Source organism: Eptatretus burgeri, chromosome 8 (genome assembly GCF_056783735.1).
Source record: "Eptatretus burgeri isolate ZD-2024b chromosome 8, Ebu_testis_v1, whole genome shotgun sequence".
NCBI classification, from domain to species: domain Eukaryota; kingdom Metazoa; phylum Chordata; class Myxini; order Myxiniformes; family Myxinidae; genus Eptatretus; species Eptatretus burgeri.
The window spans coordinates 20813173-20833822 of record NC_140968.1 but is presented as its reverse complement, the minus strand read 5'-3'; the positions used below and the strand labels follow the sequence as shown (position 1 = coordinate 20833822).

The 20650-nt window shown below is 43.4% G+C and overlaps 1 protein-coding gene across 2 annotated transcripts in view; it reads right to left on the bottom strand.

Annotated features, from left to right (window-relative positions):
- Nucleotides 1-1171: 1171 nt before the first annotated feature.
- The window catches only part of HMG20A (high mobility group 20A), a 96243-nt gene continuing 76764 nt past the window's right edge, over nucleotides 1172-20650 (bottom strand). For both annotated transcript variants that reach the window (XM_085891089.1, XM_085891088.1), the window contains 3 exons: nucleotides 19561-19776; nucleotides 11679-11811; nucleotides 1172-2513 (listed from right to left, as the gene is read on the bottom strand). In XM_085891089.1, coding sequence (XP_085747215.1) covers nucleotides 2501-2513; nucleotides 11679-11811; nucleotides 19561-19776 — 362 coding nt within the window. In that variant the 3' untranslated portion in view covers nucleotides 1172-2500. The remainder of the gene's footprint in view (nucleotides 2514-11678; nucleotides 11812-19560; nucleotides 19777-20650) is intronic.

Sequence of the window (20650 nt, the reverse complement as noted above, 5' to 3'; positions counted from 1 at the left end):
TCCTTTTGGAGAGACATAGTGAGAGTGTGAGATTTGTCAGGGTGAAGGACATGTTCCACGTGTTGAACCAGATTGTGATTTTATACAGAACTGCAGAGAGTGAAGAGGCTGCTGCTTGCTGATCTGAGGGATGACAGATGGTACAGCAGAGGGTGGAGTCATCAGCATCAGCAAAAGTTTCAAGAAGGGAAGTCAGACAATCCCTCACCATTACATTATAAATACCAGATGAAACCTGTGCAATCTCAATGATTCAAGCAGTTTGAAAAGCAATATGCAAAAATAAACCCAGTGAAACTCATTATTTAAATACAACCATGGACTCAGTTCACCACCTGTACCATAATCAAGCCACAAAAGGCATGCATGAATGGTTGAAGGACTCAAATACCCAATTTCAGGCAAACAACCTTTTAAAGGTTTGGCTCAGTGGCGTAATGGTTAGAGAGTCTGGTCTGAGGGCCCTGTCACACCTTGACGTTTTAGCCAGCGTATGGCAAGGTCTCAAAATGTATGTAAAACGCTGGCGTACGCTGAACTATTGATGGTTTTTTTTTAAGTTTTGGGCGTATAATAACGTGTTGGACGTATGCATAACGTATTAGTAACGTACACAGAACGTTTCAATCCCATATAGATAACTTATACCAACGAATGCTGAGCGTGTTGTCGGCGTTCACAACCTATGCCCAACGATAGTCTAACTTATGCAGAGCGCGCAGCAGCGTATCGCCGACGATCACGTGGCGTAGGCTATTAATAGGCTGTGGCTCGACGATTCAAATCATAACCGCACTAGACATCGAAGTGTGAAGCCGCTGTCACACCTTGACGTTTTAGGCAGCGTATGCCGACGTATGAAAAATTTGCCGAACCAAGCTGGCACACGTCAAATACGTTATGGGTAAGTTTTGTATACGTTAAGAGCACGCTGGCATACGTCGTAGTACATTGGCATACGTCGTAGTACGCTGGCATACGTCATTTACATCTTAGCATCATTTACAGCTGTTTGTGGAGTGGAAATGCCGAACAAACACAAAGAGGTTAAAATATATATATATATATATATATATATATATATATATATATATATATATATATATATATATATATATATATATATATATATATATATATATATATATATCATTACAAGGAAACGAGTCGATTCATCTTACAAAAGTTTTAGTTCAAAACAAAAAAAATCTGAAAAGGCAAGCAATTCATTTGTACATTAAGTATTTGCCAAAATAAATCACAAAGCAGTTTGACAATGGATGAAAACAGACAATAATTACCGCTTTCCCTTCTGTTACAAAAAAAAATTAAAAATAAATCATAAGCAAAAGTGTAATGACTGCGGTGCTCGTTGCTTTCACACCATTATTGGTTACTCTTGATAGAGGAGAATGGAAGGTCCCAAAACACGGGGGTGGAACCGGGGAAAGCATCCCATGTCAGAGCACTTTATGCATCTTTTTATGTGGAACATTCTGCAATGCCAAACCTACATTTCAGGGAACGTGGACAAAAACAAGTGACTCGGAAACAAACACAAAAAAAGAATACGGAAAACAAATATTTCAAACCATTGCCCACAGATGACCTGAATACCGTATCTCGACTAGCAAGGAGTTCCAGGGGCTCTGGAAATAAAAACGAACAAACAAAAGTATTCTTTGGGTCTTTCCTTAACATCATTGGACGATGCTGCAATCCAACATAGCAAAACTGTGGCTTTATAACTTTTTGAGTGTCCTCACGGGTTGGTGGTCATTCTGATTGAGGAACGTCATCACATTTGACACAGCATTCTGTTTATGATCATCCAAATGTGGAACAAGCACTCATATATAATCAAATCTTTTTACAAGGAAAAAAACCAAAAAAGCCAGTGCAGATGCCAAGCATAATTGTGCTAAGTGCTCAGGTCACATTAAAAGCCCCCGAAGGGCACATCTTGCTGGTAGAGAGGCATTTGTAAACGTGTCATAAGAACAAGATATTGATATTTCATCCTCTTGAATATTTGTCGACAGTATTATTTTGAAATCAGCATGAAAAAGTTAAATATGAGGGAGTGGAGAGGGGGGAAGGTAGGTGTCAAAAGCTTTTCTCCTTTTGACAAAAAAAAGTTTCAGAGCCCAAAACACGACTTCTAACTTCTACTCAATTGGCATCAGGAATCGATCAGCCATTGCTGGGAAGCATGTGTGACCACTGGTTGCAAACTACGTAGAAAAGGGACCAAAATCTGTGCCAAGTTTCATCTGTCACAGTTGGGGACGGGTGATGTTTTCACTTCCCATCATACTTTAGAGGAACACCCCAAAGAAGATGAAGAGGAAACAATGTCAGAAGGCAGCAAAAGACAGACAAAGACAAAATGCAGTCAAGGTGCAGAACAATACATGGAAAGAAAAATAGTTCTTTTAAAAGTTAACCACAAGGATAATTGCAGATGGAAGTGTGAAATGCTTTCTCAAGCTGGCATTCTTCATAACTTCTCACTGGAAAACAAAAGTAAGTCATTGGTCAATGTAACATACTCAAGAATATGGGGGTTGCAAATGCCTACAGGCTGCTCCTGGATGTAAACACACTCAAAAAACATAAACCACACCCCGGATTCACATAGCCGCCTGTAGACCCTAATACCCAACTATTAAGAACAGGCCGATGAAGTAATTATTGCTTGTAAAAACAGGACTTGTGTCACAATGCTGGAAATAAGAAAATATATTTTATTTAATGGTCAACTTAATTCTTCTCATCAAACCAATAATCTGATCTCATCTCAAATCAAACCATATCTTACTTATCCCTCATAACAGTAATAGAAAGCACAAACATCATTCATAGAAGGTGATAAAACATTCAAAAAAAAAGTATAAAATGGTCCAGGTCAGAGGTCAAAGGTCAAAAGAGCTTCTGTCATTTAGAAGCAACCAGAATCATATTGTCACAACGAAGGATCCCAGTAATAGTGGAGTAGCATAGCAAACCTGTTGTGCATTTTGTGATAAAAGCACCAAATTTAGCACAAATGTACATTAATATGTTGCGAACATTTTCAGATGTTGGGCCACTTGAAATTCTCTCTTTCTGTCCGCCATATTGGATTTCAAAATGGCCGCCACTTGAAATCTGCATTTGCTATTATCTCTGGACATAATGCAGCTATTGACTTGATTCTGGTATCTAAATGTATGTTTTTGGGGGCAAGGAATCCAATGGTACCATTTTGAACTTAATATTATCTATCACAGTCTGTTATATAATTTTATTTGGAAATTATCTCGGCAAATATTGGATTCAACACAATACTTTGAAAAGAATGTCTTAGTTCTGTAAATGTCTTCGGTATAATACTGACATGCTACATGGTCTAGTATTTGAGGCTAGGTGTACTGGTATCTGAGGCTAGGTATATACCGGAACTGAAGATACGTGTACATAAACAGTGTCATGTTAACAAGTTCAGCATTGCCACAAGTACATGTATGTTGTTGACTCATCGTCATGTGCAGTCCCCTTCACACACACACAGAGGGCTGTGCACTGAAGGGTAGCCTTTTTGCACTTGCAGCCCCTCACACACCCTTTCTTGCACTTGCAAGAAACCATCTCAATGCAGCTGTGAGCTGCCTCAGTTAGCCTTGTCCAGTAAGGTGTGTACTGTCCTTCTCCAATCCTTGACCAACCTCAGTTGGTTGGTGGAGGGAGCTCTGGTGCTGGCAGCAGTATCTGACCCCACACATGTCCACCTTGATACACTGCCCTCTTGACATGTTCCTCCAGAGCTGCCTTCGTTGGAGGGATGAGCTGCACATTGTTCTTCCTTGCGAAGGGTTTCCTCCTGGCCTTGTCAATGTCTGTGCATTTGCTGATTCGATCATACAACAGGATCACGAACCTCTCGATTATGCGCATTGCATCATCTGGTATGTCACGAGGTGCAGAGGACAACAGCAGCAGCGCCTCAGTGAGTTCTGGCAGTACCGTCCAGACTGCCCACGCAGTCTTCTTGCCATGTCTATGAAAACTAGACACAGTGTCGCATCCAGTTAGAGCGTGGAACATTGGCAGTGCACGAGCCTTCTCTCGTCCCAATCCAGCTGCTATTTCGTGTGCTGCTAGGTATCGGAAACTCTGGCCTGTTCCGAATGCCAGCCACAGTTTGTCTTCTGGTTGCAACTCCTGTGCCAGGGACACTGCCAGCACAACAACATCGGTGTCTACAGTCCGGATGAGTATTGCATGGTGTCCATGCTGGACTGCGTGAGATGCATGCAGCAACATCCGACTGTCAGCTCCTTCATGGTTACATGGGGCGAGTGAGGTCAGATCTGGCAGTAGTGGCTTGCTGAGCACTGCCTCTCCATCAGTAATGACGAGTTGCTTGTCCTCCTGGTCAAACCATTCCATGAGAGCTGCTGAAAGGAACCTGAACAGCTCGGTCTTGTTGCTGTCCACTCGTAGGAAGTTCTGCCAGTTTCCTGGTATGGCTGCGGCAGCCACCACACGTCTCCGCACACCTTGTCCCCACTTTGCACGTGTACTACCTTTCAGTGAATCAGCAAGGTAAGTATCCCAGACCAGATCCAGGCGTGACACTGTTTGCAGCTTCGTGGACATATATGTGATGAAGATCTGTTGTGCAAACTCTTCAAAGGTCTTTGATGAAGCCGGCTTCAGCATCTGGACGATGGCTGCTCCATCAAGCACAATACAGGTCGTGACAGGAGTCTCTGTCTTTGCGTCGGAGACTTCTTCCAAGCATGTGAGGAGATCACTCTTGGTACCAGTGCAGAGGCTTCCACCATCAGACAATGCAGGAGGACATGCCTGATTCTCGTGACAAAAGAACTCCTCAAGGTTTCCATCCCTTGTCTGGCAGCCAATGTACAGGCATGCGAAGAGTTCACGGTCATTCTTGATGGAGGCGAGCTGTTGCTGACCTATACTCTGGCTTATTGGAGTGGAAGTGCTGAACACCTTCAGCTTGTTACGAGGAATGGGTGCGTCCACTGCCTTTGTTCTGTCCAACAGACACTCTCTGGTGTAAGCCTCGAACTGCTCTTGGCCAATCCTCTTGGCATTCATCACGGTTTCCACAGCAGCAGGATCTGCAATCTCCTTTGTGTCCAGTTTGACTACATCCTGACTCTCCTCCTCGAATGGGTTGCCCATCTCCTCTATGACACCGACGAGAGAGCGAACATCTTTCACAAATGAGGCCTGTACACTTGGCGTCTGATCAGGATGACGTGTGTCTGCTGTTTGCCGTCTCCAGTGTTGGTTCCCATCCTGGAATTCTTCGATCACCCTGGCAACTTCTGGTCCCGCAACCATCCAGCGACGTAGGGCACTGGGGTTGTCAGTGAGCCCAACTGCTCCGCCGTCTCCTTTGATGCAGGCATTATTCTGCTCATGTGCCTGGTCAATCGGGATTGAAGAGAACACCCTCTGTGTTTTCTGAACAGTGAAGTGGCTTTCCCTGAATTTCCTGGCTACCTCTGGGTGTTTGATGGTGAGTTCGGCCATGTCCTTCAGGTGCACTGGAATCCACCTAGCATAGTGGGTGTGATCCAGTGCATGGAACCAGGGGACCAGCTCTGTCAGAGCATCGAGGTACATCATTAACGACCCCTGCCTGAGAGAACGCACATACACTAGAACCAACAGTTCTAGTTCCAGCACGGTTGCCCAGTAGTGAAACTGGGGGATGTCTTCTCCTCTCTGGCAACACCAGTCTTCAAACTCCAGAAGGTCCTCTGCATCCCTGGTTTCTCCCAGACAGTAGTGGTTGTAGGCACGGTGTTGCAGGATGTACAGTGCTGCTGCAGTCACTTGATGTGCTCTTCTTGTGCGCAAGACATGGGATGCTCGCAGGAATGAGTCTGCTGTCCCTGCTGTCGCAATTTCGGCTTGCACAAGTGCTTGCACCCAACCACTCCCTTTCAGCCAGTCCCCCAGTGTCCTCAGTGCCACCATCTCAATGTGGAGGCCACCAAACATCACTATCTGGTCTTCACCATAGCTCTCTGGCCACTTCCACTGTATCTGCTTGGCCAAAGCAAACAGTGGCTGATCAACGGTGACCACTGGTGTCTGTCCAGGATTCAGGTGTTCCACAGCATTCTTCACGACGTCCATTGAGTGTCGGATCATGGCCACTGTGTGGGATCATGTGTGAGTGCTGGATCACTGTGTGAGTGCCGGATCATGGCCACTTCCATTGGATTCCTTGCCCCCAAAAACATACATTTAGATACCAGAATCAAGTCAATGGCTGCATTACGTCCAGAGATAATAGCAAATGTAGATTTCAAGTGGCGGCCATTTTAAAATCCAATATGGCGGACATAAAGAGAGAATTTCAAGTGGCCCAATATCTGAAAATGTTCGCAACATATTAATGTACATTTGTGCCAAATTTGGTGCTTGTATCACAACATGCACAATTCTTTTAAATATTTGGGCTAAGCCGCCCCACTATAAGAGGGAAATATGTTGGCTCTAACTCATCTTACATTCTGGACGATTTGTAAAAATAATGAAAAATTAGGTCACTCTAATGCCGCGATGTCGCCAGATATTCCTCCACCCACATTATTACATAATTACACATACTTGGAGTAAGTTTCATTTAAATCCCTGAACTCGGATTCAAACTATTAAATAATTCTGGCTGCCAGGCCATGCGTCTGATCAGATTGAAATTTAAAACTGTTGCAGATCCGGGGTTTGAGGCTTGCCACGAGGGGAAGCACTCAGGTCCCTCCGGAACGCCCGGTCCTGAGGCCACCGTGTATAGAAACTCCGTGCGCTGGCGGGCTGCTAGACAACCACGAATTCCAAATTGGTACTGCCAACCCTGGAAGGGTTACACGACATCGCGTGATACCAAGTGGATTGACCGTTTTGTGCCCTCGATGCGTAGTTGCATTAAACTTACTGTATCGGGTGCAGCCAAGCAAAGCTGCCAAGTTCTCACTGGCTCTTAAAAGCCAAATCGGTGGAGTAGAACTTCCCGGCTAAACTAACGTGCAGACTACACTGGACCAACGGAAGAAAATACAGAATGAGCTGGTGACATTTATAATTCAAGCAATGTATTTATTAAGGTGAGAAAAGGTCTTGTGGCACAATAAAAGGTTTAAGCAATGTGTACAGCAGGGGAAAGCAAGGATTGATGAGGTGCGGCAAAAGAAATGCAATTATTCACAAGATAAAGACACAGGGCAGAGCCAATCCGATAGAAACTTATACAATCTGAACTTTACACTAACAACAGGTGCCATCAGACACACACCCGAGGAAATTAGAGTGGCGAGAGAGGGATGAGAGACAAAGTTTGAGATGTGAATGACCCAAATGGTACCTGGCACGGCCGACGGACCAGGGCAAACACAGTTGCTTAGGGGGGGGGAGGAGGGAAGAAAACTGGGAGTGTCTATTGTGCGTGAGTGGGGAGGTGCAAATGATTGGCAGATGAGGCAGAGAGGAAGGTGTAAAGATGTGTCAGGGATATTTGGAAACAAAAGATAGAACGTGTGAGCGGAATAGACTCAACGTGAGTGTAAAGAGGTCTGTGCATGTAATTGTTTAACGGCTCAGGTGGCGCTCGGTCTGGTGTCTGGCTCTCCGTTCCACCGCTCCGTGACTCCAAGAACAATAAAGGCCAGGCCAGATTCGAGGAGGGCGGGTAAGTGGACATTGGGGGGGGGGCAGATGAGAACCTGCCCCCCAACTGTCCAGCGGGGGCGGTGTTTTCCCGCGCCATTGGCACGTGGACTCGAACCACTGTGTTGGCCCCATCCCGGCGAGGATTTCCCACCAAAAATACGTGCCTCCTCATCCCTGCTGGTCCCTAAAGACGGTGGTGGTCATTAATGATGACTGCAGTTGAGCAATGGCAGCAGTGGTGGAGTTGCGGTTGCAGTGCTGCGAGTTTGTGATGGTTATGGCGGTTGTCGAGATTGTGTTGTCAACAGTGAGTGAAGGCGAGCTTGAGTTGTGATCTGATGTCGTGGGGAATTTTGGGAAGGCGTTGTGGTGGTTGCAGGGGATGTTGCAGTGTTGGGGTCCGAGTACTTCAAAGGCTGGAATGAAATGTCCGTTGGGAAATGGCATGTAGTTTGAACGGGGTTGCTGCGGTATATGCAAATGAGGCTGTCGCTGTGCATTCTGGTTTGTGGCGTGCATGCATGCATGAAGGAGAGGTGGTTGTGTGCGAAATAAAGTAAAATAAAATAAATAAGAGAATAAGAATGGGATACAAGACCTGCATAAAAGCCTTCACAACGCATTTTGTCCATTCAACCCACGAGACATAAGGGAAGGGCTATCCAAAACAGATTATTTATGAAATAACTGTCTCGGGACCACAATATGTTGTCTGCCATTGCTGAAGAGGAGTGCCGGTTTCACAGAACTGCAACGATATATTCCGCATGACTACTAGATCACAACTGTGATGTTTCACGTCGATTGATGAAGCGGTTCAAGAGAAATAATTTTTTTAAGATTTCTGTTCAATCCAAGATGGTTACTAGACCAGGTGACCTATTAATTATGTGAACACACTGGTATCCCCAAGGCTTGAGGAAAATGTCGGTGAAGTTTCCCCTTTATCTGTTAAGCCGTTCTGGAGAAGAAGATTTTTATAGGTTTTATTCTTCAAAAAAAAAATATATATATCATAGCTGCCACACCATCTGACCCATGATGTCATAGGTGAACTTTTTGTTCCTCATGGATAGTTGATCATACCTGTAAAGTTTTGCCATTTGAGAAGATAGTTGAAGGTTTTTATATTTTAAAAAAATATGGCTGCCGAACCACACAACTGATGACGTCATCAACCCCCCCCCCCTCAACCCTCCCTCCCCCCCAACACAATTTATCCCGAGATGACCCTAAAAGTTTATCATACCGATCGGATAAGGTATTCGATGTATGCAATGACGGCATAACAAAGTCATGTATGACATAAAAAAACGTGTATATCACACTTGTTTCTCATGGTGAGTGCTTCACATGTGCCAAGTTTCAATTTTTTTTTCCTTGGAGCAGTTTCTGAGGTACACAGGTCCAAAGTTTTTCCTTTTTTAACAACATGGCTGCCACAACACATGACCTATTACGTCACAATTATCATAAATAAAACATTCTACATGAGTAGACGCACCTATAGTGAAAATTTTGTGTCAATCGGATAAGCGGTTGCAGAGAAAACAGAGAAAATTAGCATGGACGGATGTACGGACAATCCGAACACATAATGCCACTGGCCACTTTGTCAGCAGAGGCATAAAAATTAGACACAGAGTCAAGGCTTGTGGAAGAGTGAGGACACTGGTGTTTCCTCCCTCTCTCAACTGTTCCTTTTGTTCTGTTGCGTCCTGATCCGTACAATCGTGGAGTTGAAGGGATAAATAGGACACTTGGACAAATAAGGGTTGTGGGGAGGAATGTGGGAGGAGGCCAACTTTGAAGTATTGTTTGACAAAGAATGATCATGGCGAATAGTGAGACTCAGGAGTTTCAGTGAGTGAACTTCCTCAAGAGGTTTGTGAAGAAAGTAGACAGGAGGGTTTGTCAGATGGTCCTTTTGGAGATAGAGAGTGAGATTTGGCAGGATTGAAAGACATTCCAAGTGTATGACCAGTTTGTGATTTTGTCAAAGACTGAATAGAGGGAAGAGGCTGCTGCCTGTGTAGCTGAAGGATGAGGGATGTCACAGCAGAGGGTGGAGTCATCAGCAAATACATAAAGAGGATTTTTCAGAGAGTCAGAGAGATCATTTATGAAGATCAAGAATATGACTGGGCCCAGAGCACTGCCTTGGTGCACTCTGGGTTTGACAGGGAGAAGAGATTAAAGGATTCCATTGACAGCCACATGTTGGCTATGAGAGTAGAGGAAGTCAGTGATAAGCCAAGAGTGGAGTTGGATGCCATAGGCAGAGAGTTTGGAAAGCAAGGCGGGATGCCAGATTGTATCGAAAGCTCGATATACGTGAAAAGAGAGACAGCCCGATCTCATGTCTGACATTGAGGGCCTCCATCCATTGTTGGGCGAGTAGAAGCAGCATATTCAAGGTGAAGCGACCTGGTCTGAAACCAAATTGGTGATCCGAGATGAGGCCAGTGGAGAAAAGGAAGGATTTCATATTAACTGCAATAATGGATTCCATGACCTTGCTGATGATTGGAAGTAAGCTGATAGGTCTGCAGATAAAATTTTGCATATTTTTATTTCATGTGGTGATATTGGCTGATTTCCAATGGAAGATGACCATGGGCAAATGAGAGGGTGAAAAGAGCAGAGAGGAGGTAAAAGAGCAGGAGGGCAATTTTTTGGACCAATACCTTCTGGTCCAGTTGGCAAATCAGAGTCGAGGTTTGCAAAAACCAATCCACCTTCTCAGGTGCAAAATACACAGAGTCCAGGAGCGGTCGGGGACACGAGATTTTGAAGCAAACACAGAGTTGAGGCATTCGGCCTTCTCACAAGTGGAGTCGGTTGTGGTGACATTTGAAGTGAGGGAAGGGATGGAAGGGGAGCATACCCTGGAGACAGACTTAGCAAGGCACCACCAGGTTTCAGAGCAAGGAGGCTTTGTTTTTTTCCCCCTCATTTTTCCATTATTTCTTTCAGCCATTTACATTTTCTTCTGTAAAAAAATTTTAAATAAAATTCTACTTCTCTATTTATTTATTTTTGTACTTTCTAATATATGTTCTAAACCATTTTGTGTTCTGGATCACTTTTTCTCCCTCCATTTTATTGCTCATTTCATCTCATTTTCTCCATTATTTTCCCAGTTTTCTCCAATTTGTTTCTTCATCATTTTCCCATAATAACAATTCCTTTCAGCCATTAGGTGTATAGGCAGTTTCATTGGCTAGGAGATACAATCCTGGGCAGCTCATCAGTCAGACGCAAGATATTCGAATGGCTCATTTTCCTTGATCCGTTACTCATTTTGTCGACCTCGGAAGGATGACAGGTGGAGTCAACCTGTCTGGTGTTATTTATGGTACGACCATGGTCTTAAACTCAGTACCTTGAGATCTTAGGTCAGTCATATTAACCATTAAGCCACGATCAGGCCTACTTTTTCCTATAATTTCCTAAAAATCCTACTATATCCAATTTTCTCAATATTTCATCATTTATCAAACTCCAAAAATAAAATCCCGTTTTTAAATGATTCAAATGTAGATAAATATGCACTCTGCAATTTCAAAATTGCCACTATCAGAAAAAAATGATTTCGCCAGATATCTAAAGCAATAAAAAAAAATAAAAAGACTGCAGCAGTATGTCAAATTCCTCTCATCTATCATTTGTTTTTTTTCTCAGAAAATTATTCTCTAGATTTTTTAAACGGAACAGACCACTGTAGTTGTCAACACCATCGAGGAAAATAATCTTTTTTACTTTTATTTTTTATAGCCAGTATTAGTATTTTGAGCAGTCTAATGTGACAAGAGAGACATCTTTAAAAACAGATAAAAATGTATCAGAACAATTGATTTGTTACCTTGAGACAAAATTTATGTTCGAATGAATTTAGATGAATTCATTAGGACTCAACGGTGCAAGCCTGGTCATAAAAGATATGCCCTATAAATTGCGAACATGTGTCTGCACAAACGCACCTGTCAAGGCGACTGATGACTTGCCGGATGGTGGGCAATAGGCCCACATGTTCCCCGGGGCTACTTAGAATGATATTGTGGAGCTTGCTCATGTAAGAGTCGATCGTCTCAGGTGTTGGAGTCTCCCCTGTACCTGCATCAGGTCACAGATATCATGGAAAGAGGTCAAAGTAATAATTTTCGAAACTCCAAAGAACAAAAAGGTTTTTTCATTTCTCTTAAGTTTAGGTCTCATTACATAATTAACATACCTAGGGTTCACCTCACAATTTAATAAACACGATTCAAAATTACTGTCATCACAAACTCACATGTTGAACAAGATATCTGCCAAGGATAAGACATCCCGACCAGGAGAGGCTTACCCTTGGCGATCGCCCGCGACTTACCCTTGGCTGATGATCCAATGACAGCCATATTTTGTTCGGACCACCATATGACCTTGACTTTGACCATTTAGGGATAGAGTGTAGACAAAGAAAATGTGTCCCCATCTACAGTCTATCCATAAAACTCACAGCATGAACTTCAGAGGAAAATTATCCAAGCTATGACCAAAAAAGGTGTTTTTTGTTAATTAGGTCACAATCCGAAAAAAAGTAGGTCAAGGACACAAATCAAATAACAGGTGCACAACTTCGGTGCAGATTCATATTATGATGCAAAAACATCTTGGAAGGCCAAGCAGTCTTCGAGATTCGACTTTGACAAAATTGAGTGATGACAAAAAAATATATATATTTCAGACCGTTATTTGACCTTGACTTTCAACCTGGAGAGGTATGATGTAAATCAAGTGTTAATGCGACTTGCTCTTGGCTATCTGGAGGGAAATTTCGGTCTGATGACAACTTCGAGTTATGGTGAAAAATCTTAAATGACTATAATTAGGCCATGACCTTAATTTAGGTTACGGACAAAAATAGGTTAACCCCATGTACTTTCTATTCACATTGTTGATGCACAATTTTCATTCCAAAAGTCCCAGCAGCAGATACAATTGGTCCTCTCAGTTTTTTTTCTTTTATCAAACAGCTCAGAAATCAATGCAGTTTAAAAATTTGGAGTGTTGAGAGCACAGGTCGAACAAAAAATTTATAATGGTGGTTTAGTATTCCTGGGTATCTAGGAAACTCTGTGATACCAATAAAAATAGCCCCGTGAAAGACTGGCGGTTATTTCCCCAACAGGCGGGGTAAAATTGATGGATTAGGGGGAAGGGGCCATGGGCCCCCTTCCTGAAGTGTTACAGTCATGGGGAGCACAACTTAAGTTCGTGGAATGGTCCTTTGTTTCAGGAAGAGTTTGGTCTGCATCTGGCTGGCTGTCAGTTTTTGAGAAGAATTTTAAACAAATGACCTGAATTTGAGGTGAAACCTCCCTTTTCAGCCTCTACTTGGGGCTGAATATACAGCACTTTCCAGGGGATATATAGCCATGGGGAGCACAACTTAGGGTTAGGGCATGGTCATGGTTTAGGGCATGGTTTATTTATTTAATAGATACACTGTCGAGGCTCGTATAAGAGCTAACACACAGAACATATAACAAGGGGAGTAGGAGACAAGAGGGGTGGGAGAGGGAAGCACAAAACAGTGGTGAACAGACACATTATATCTGTGGAAGGGAGAGGGATGTGTCAGAGTACACAGGATAAACAAGATGGACACTACAGGGACTTTCTGGAAGGAAAGCAGGGAATTTGAAGGACGTGGGTTTGGGGTGGATTAACGGGGGTAGAAAAGATCATGGTTTTGGATGGGGGAAGACAAGAGATGGTGGTGAACAGTTGTTTTGAAGACCTGGAGGGAAGAGCGGGATTGAAGAGAGTGTGGGAATTTGTTGCAAAGGCAGGAAAAAAAAAAGGAATGAAAGAATGAAGGTGAGCAGTGATTCTTGATTTTGGTAGTTTGACCACAAGGGGGTTGCTGACGGACCTTGAGCACCCTGCGGAAATATGGGGGGGGACATATCTCAGACAGAGCAAGGGGTAGGGGCGAGGCCAGAGAGGAGACAGGGGAGAACAGTCGTTTCTCCAGGGAGGGGGCCTGTGGCCCTCCTTTCTCGGGGAGATACGGCCATGAGGAGCACAACTTACAGTTTCTAAAAATAATTTTCAATGAAGTACCAATATTTGGGGCAAAACCCATCTTTTATCTGCTTTAAATGGGTGTATGCAGATAGGCAGCACAATCCCATGAGACCTTACTGTCCTGATGCATTTCACCAAATTTGGTCTGTATTGCTCAGGTACTTGTGCAGATGTTTTAGTGAAAATGAGGTACTCAGGGAGAGGGCCCGTGATCCCCCTTTCTGGGGGAGATACAGCCATGAGGAGCACAACTTAAGGTTAGGGCATGGTCCCGATGCCTCCTGCCAAGTTTGGACTGGATCTGTCTGGCGGTTTCTGAGGAGATTTTTGAATAAAATACCAATATTTGGGGAAAAACCCTCCTTTGACCTCATTTATAGGGGCCACTTCCAGATGAGGAGCACAACCACATGAGACCTTGCTGTCCTGATGCATCATACCAAATTTGGTCCATATCGGTCGGATAGTTTCTGAGGAGATGTTTTAGTCAAATATCCACATACATACGGATGGACAGACACAAGGAACAATTCCATGAGTTTATTTCAGAGAAATAACCTAAAAAATAGGAGCAATACTCCTGGGTGCTAACCTGGTAGAATAATGATATTGAGGAGGAAGTCATCGTGGGATGGAATCAGCAAAATGTACCAATGAACCAATGTTACAGCAAATACCTATTTTTGGTGCATCACAGGTGATGATGGTTGAGGTCAAGTTTCATCGGAATTGTGTGTGTAGTTTCTGAGAAGAAAGAAAATACATATTTTGGGGGACAACCACCCCGCCCCTCCCCCACCATACCCGTAGACCCCCATCGGCCCCAATTTTTTTAATCGTGTGAACAAACTTTGATACATCATGGGAGATGAAGGTTGCATTCAAGTTTCATCGGAATTGGGTGTGTAGTTTCTGAGAAGAAAGGAAATATCTATTTTGGGGGGCAACCCCCCATAAGTCCCCATGGCACCAGATTTCTTTAATACCACAAACAAAGTTTGGTCCATGCCAGATAATGAGGGTTGTGGTCAAGTTTCATCGAAATTATGTGTGTAGTTTCAGAGAAGTAGTTGCAAGTGTTTGTGGACGGATGGGCGGACGGAGAAACGGACAGACGACGCGCAATCCCATAAGCTCCCTGGAACTACATTGCAGGTGAGCTAAAAACCGAGGGCACCAATTGTAAAAAGAAACCCCACAACAGCAATAAGCCTTCCGCTATGCTACAAGGGGAGGCTTAAATATAGCAATGTCTAGATTTGCCATCAATATGAGAAATGTATGACTGATGCATTTACAGTGCATGAGGCAGGTAGCGCAAACCTCAAATATGACGAGTAATCGATGAACATGGGATACAAAAGGTAGAGCAATAGATGTATTTATTTACAGGAATGGATGAACCAATCTAAAAATTTAGATAACTTTTTCCCTAGGCACCCACCCACAAAAAAGCGATGCTCAATCCCAGGTACCTCTAATTATAAGAAATATTTATTTACAATTTGCCTGGCCGACCATTCAAAAAAATGGTGTCAAACTCCTTTAAATAAGAGTTAATCATAGAATGCAATATCAGAAGTTAACCAGAAATATCAGCAGTAATCATCTTCAAAGAAAACCACAAGACTACCAATTTTGGTTGTCAATGAAAAGTTATGGATGGATAAGCAGAAAGTTTATATGGAATGGAAGAGTGCATAAAAGGAGATAAGTGACGAAAGAGATTGTGACAGGTGAAATATATTTAAAAATTAGCTTGGTGAACTCCCAACTGCAAAGAAACTGGACAAAATGTCAACTATTACAGTGACTGTCAAGCCAATGCTGGTGTGATACATCAATGTCTGCACCATCCTTCAGATGGACGTTAAACTCAGTGTTCCGACTGCGAGCATCGTTGGTGGACATTAGCACATTATCCTTCGCAAAATGCGGATGAGTGATCATCTGGCACCTTGGCGAAATTCTAAATTCCTGTCACCTTCAGTCAAACGTCAGGCCTGGCCAACCGGTTTGTGAAAGACTCGGGCCAAAAACGTTCCAGAGTCGAACCCACAAGGAAGTGGGAATAATCGGGGCCGTTAAAGTATCAGTAGTTTAAAGCCGAGGCTGGAATGTCTTTTTGGCACCAACGCCAGGGTAGTGTGATTAAACGGCAAAAAGTCCCGAGCCCACGGTACATTACGGTTTTGGCAGCTCTGATTAATTTGCACATTGGTGCAGTGCAAATGCCCATGCACAGCTCGCACTTGTATTGTAATCCATTTCCCTGTGGCTGTCAGCAGCTCAAATTTACATAGTTTGCAAACTTGCGTCAGACAATACAGCTCTCAAATGCACAAAATCAACAAATCTTGTAATTAATGTCCCTTTGCGAAGCTTACAATACGCTCTTCGTGTTTCTTAACGAGTCTTTATCCTTGCATTTCTTTTTCATCCTCGTCTAATTATTTACACATGTCCACATGTGCATCCCATCTGCAGCCTCGGAATTCATAAATGAAACAAAGTCTCTCTCCATTTGAGGTCTTTTCTACTCTGCGTCTTTATGGTGCTGTTGGGAGGTGTCATGGTTTTTGTTTTTTTTCACCATTTACATTTCATTTTTCAAACGATGTCACAAAGACAGGGAAGCCTCAAGGACCTTTGTTTGGGAAATATGTGCAAACTAGCATTACAAGGATTACAAGGGAATTATGTGCAGGAGGAGGTCATTCAGCCCATCGTGCCTGCACCACACCAATACCATATTTAATAAATCCGTTGATACCCCTTCCCTTCATGTGCAGCCTTTTGGCTGCTACACTGGTACTCATTTCACTGACCTCAGAAGGATGACAGGCTGAGTCAACCCCCTGGTGTTAATTTAGCAGCCAACGGGGCTTAAACTCAGGACCCTAGGATCCCAAGCCAACAACCTAACTGCTAAACCAACACCAGGTTAAGCATGAGCATTCTTTGCTGAGCATGGCACTCAGTCGAGCACATACCTCTGGCCAGGCTGAACTGTTTACGTTTTGTATCCCACTGATGAGCCGCATCTGGATCCGGTCCTCTAAGATCGAATCGGCTTGTTCTTGTCACATATCCAACTCATCCACCAAGTTTGGTCCGAATCCATCCATAACTTTTTGAGATGTCATGCTATATATCGTTTTTGGCCTCATCTCTAAATGGTGAAGAATCACCGAAAAAATAATGTAAATTCTCATTTGGATTTTCACCAAAATCAAATCAATTCATCATTGACGTACACCCAAGCTGTCCACCAAGTTTCGTCCGAATCCATCCACAACTGGAGATATCCTGTTCACAGACAAACCAGACAGACAGACAGGGGTGAAAACATAACCTCCGCCCACCTTCAGTGGTGATAGGGGAAAACAGGTGTAAAATTGACAAGTTATGCCATTAATAAACGTTTTGGACAAGTGTGTGGTTTCTGTGTGAAAATGATAGGGCATGTGTTGAAATTTGTTCAGAAGCTGATAAGCATGGCGCATCCCCACCGTAATGTGTCTAAAAGTTTCACCTCTCCCCCCCCCCCCCCAAATAAATACGAGGGGCAGGGAAAGAATGAGCAGTTCAGCGGGGATAGGACAGGGTGAGGAATTCAGTTAGCTTGGAGTGCAGCAAGAAGAGTTGACAAGTGAGGACAGGGCAAGAAGGACAGTTGATGAGACTTCCGCAAAGCCCAGCGAATTGGACGCGGCAGACACCAGAGAGAAACGAACACATATACACACACACACACACACACACACACACACACACACACACACACACACACACACACACACACACACACACACACACACACACACACACACACACACACACACACACACACACCCAAAGCATCATGTGGGGCCTAGGTTTCTTTTTCTGTCTTGTGAACTATCCCTGTCTGAATCTTCATGGTGTGACTGATTAAGTTATGTTGTAAGCCGTCGAGATATCGTTGGTGTGAGGCGGTATTATTGCATAAAAAGCTATCAGTGTGTTTGCTTCCTTGTTCTCCCTACCCCTTTTGCTTATTATAATAAACCCGTTTCTCACCACTGGTGTGTAGGCCTGGTGCACGGTTCGGAAATGAGGAATCAAAACCACGGCGAGAGTCAAACTCACGGCTGATGGAAATTTGGTGCCAAACATCATTAGGTTTTAAAACCGCAGCAGTTCATCCTGGTTACATCACTCAACATCTATCCTTTTAGGTGGACAAACCAGATGTAGGCAACAGACTATATTAGAGTTTCTGTATATCAGAAACCGAAGAAAATATGTTTGTCTTTCCCGACAGATGATGCACAGTCTCTGAGGACCATCCGTCATTAAACTGGTGATCGTCCGGGTGGAAGATTTGACTTCGTGTCCACCCCACAGTTCATCGTAACATTAGTGTGAGGAGTGGGATTGATGTGGAGAAGAGAGCGTCTGGTGAGTATCTGGTGGTGCAAAGAGAGAGGGAGAGAGGGGGCGAGGGAGAGGGGGAGAGAGTTTCTGATGTGGCCACGATGTCCAATTGGACTCCTTCCCAACAGAATACCATGGCGGATTAGGATCTGTTGTACTTGTCAGCATTCTAGTCACCAACACTAGCCCAAACCTGAACAGAGCCTTCACCATGCTTCACAGTAGGTTGCCAAGTGTGGACACATATCCTGACACTTCTCAGCAACCCTCCTTCTGACATCCTGTCATGTCTGTTTCAAAAATTTCAACCTTTGACTCGTCACTTCAAACTTTTACCCACTGATTAGCATCTCAAATCTGATGTTTTGGCCATATTTCAGTCTCTTGACTTTGGTACCTTTATGCAGAAAGGGCGTTTTGACAGCAACTCACTGATGGAGACCACTTTTGACAAGAGAACTTCTGACAGTAGATGAGTCCACTTGAACTCCTGATGTCTGTGCCAGTTCTTGTGAAAGCTCAGCACATAATTATTATTATTTTTTTTTTTTACATTTCTTAAGGAACTTATCTTTACGTATTACGTGTCTGTTTTGCTGAGTTTATTTGGTCTTCCAATCTGTTTTCTATGTTTAACTTCTCCGGTCTCATTATGCTTCAGTTACTTGAATGCCACATCTGGAAACATCTGTTTTTGCAGGATGTTTCTCTCGCAGAATTGCCTTCTTGGTGTCAAACTCTTAGTTTGAGTCTCGTCAAGTCTGATATCTTGGGCATGGTGCGGGTTTATATGACCTGCAAGAGAGAAATTAGAGATTAATGGAAAGTTGTGGTGGCCTAAAACTGTGGTGGCCTGTATGACTTTTTGAACGGAAGAAAAAAATGAAAAACAACCAAAATTAAAAAAAAACAAATTATGGGAAACATTGCAAAATGTATGGAACAACCAAAAATTGAATTTCTTGAGAAATTGCAGAAAGATATTTCAAAACAGATATCTGCTGTTTTGCATGTGAAAGGTGGTCACAACCAATATTGACATTTCATGAATCAACGTGTTAAAATAAAATGGATTCTTGTTTATTTAATAAAACATCATCACGATAACAACATTGTATTTATCAAAATATGCCAATGTGACAATAAAAATGTTTCTTTTCAAGGTGGCATAAGATTTTTGCAGAGAATTGTGTTGCATTTGATACTATTTTCTGGTTCCTATTGTCCAATCATTTTTTATTGTTTTTTGTTATATGGCATTGCAGCCAGTGCTCTTGATTTTGATATGGATAATAATAAAGTTCAAGTATTATAACAAACACACACACACACACACACAAACACACTAAACAGCATACAGAATCTACGCACCAGGCAAGGGGACAGATTGGAAGCCAGCGGTGAGTGCATGCCGCAGTGCGTCTAAATGTCGGCTGAGCGTGTGGTTGTGGCTCCTCTCACTTGCCACATCACGCTCAATGCGCTCTACAGCAGCACGCAGACTTTGCACATGCTTGCTTAGCACGGCATTCTGCTCCTCAAACTCCACATTCGCTTTGCGTAGCCGGCGTAGCTCTGCCTCACGTGCTGCAATGGACGGGAGAGATGCACACCAAATTATTGGGTCACAGAGATATGGGGAGATCTTTAGCGGGACACAGAGGACGGGCAGGTGATCTCATTGGAACAAGAGAGGAAGGGCAGGTGTGTTTCTAGCTAAGGTAGTGAGAACAGCGACCAGTATAGGCACATATGCTAACATGTAATATCATGTTCTATATGGTGTCGATTCTGCTCAAGCAGTTTCACTAGCTGTGGCTACAATCCCAGCAGGCTCACCACTCCAAATGCAGGCCACTCAAATGAGTGTGCAGGAATTTGGAATTTAACCAGGGTGCTGGCGATAATTTGCCTACTCTTCACGAAGGGCACCATGGGATCTTAAACATCGACTAACTCGTACTGGCAGACGACTCCTATATTTAATGTCCGTACGTGGATGGCACTTACATTGATGGCTTGCCTCGTCTGAGAAACACCAGGATGATAGTTTATAGCTGCTTCAAGATTCCAACCTAAGCTGGACAGTTGAGAAGTGAGCATGCATACTCCTCGGCTATCCTGCCTGCATTGGCTTGAGGGAATGACGTTTTACACTGCTTCAATAAAGTGATAAAATTACAAGTACACATTGAAAACAAATACATTATAGACTCGAATACATAACACACTAATTAATTTAGCAAACAAATTAGTGAGTAACCTTTCAGTTCCCGAAAGAGGAGGGGTACTTTCTGTTATCACATTATGCTGGGCGTATATTTACTGTTGTGCCGAGTGGGGGGGGGGGGGCGGTGTCAATGCAGACCCGCCATGCCAAAGTGATGTGCTTTGCGAATGGCCAAGTTAAAGGGAATCACGCTTGAGCAATTTGCATGATTTGCCTCAGTCCAAATCCGAG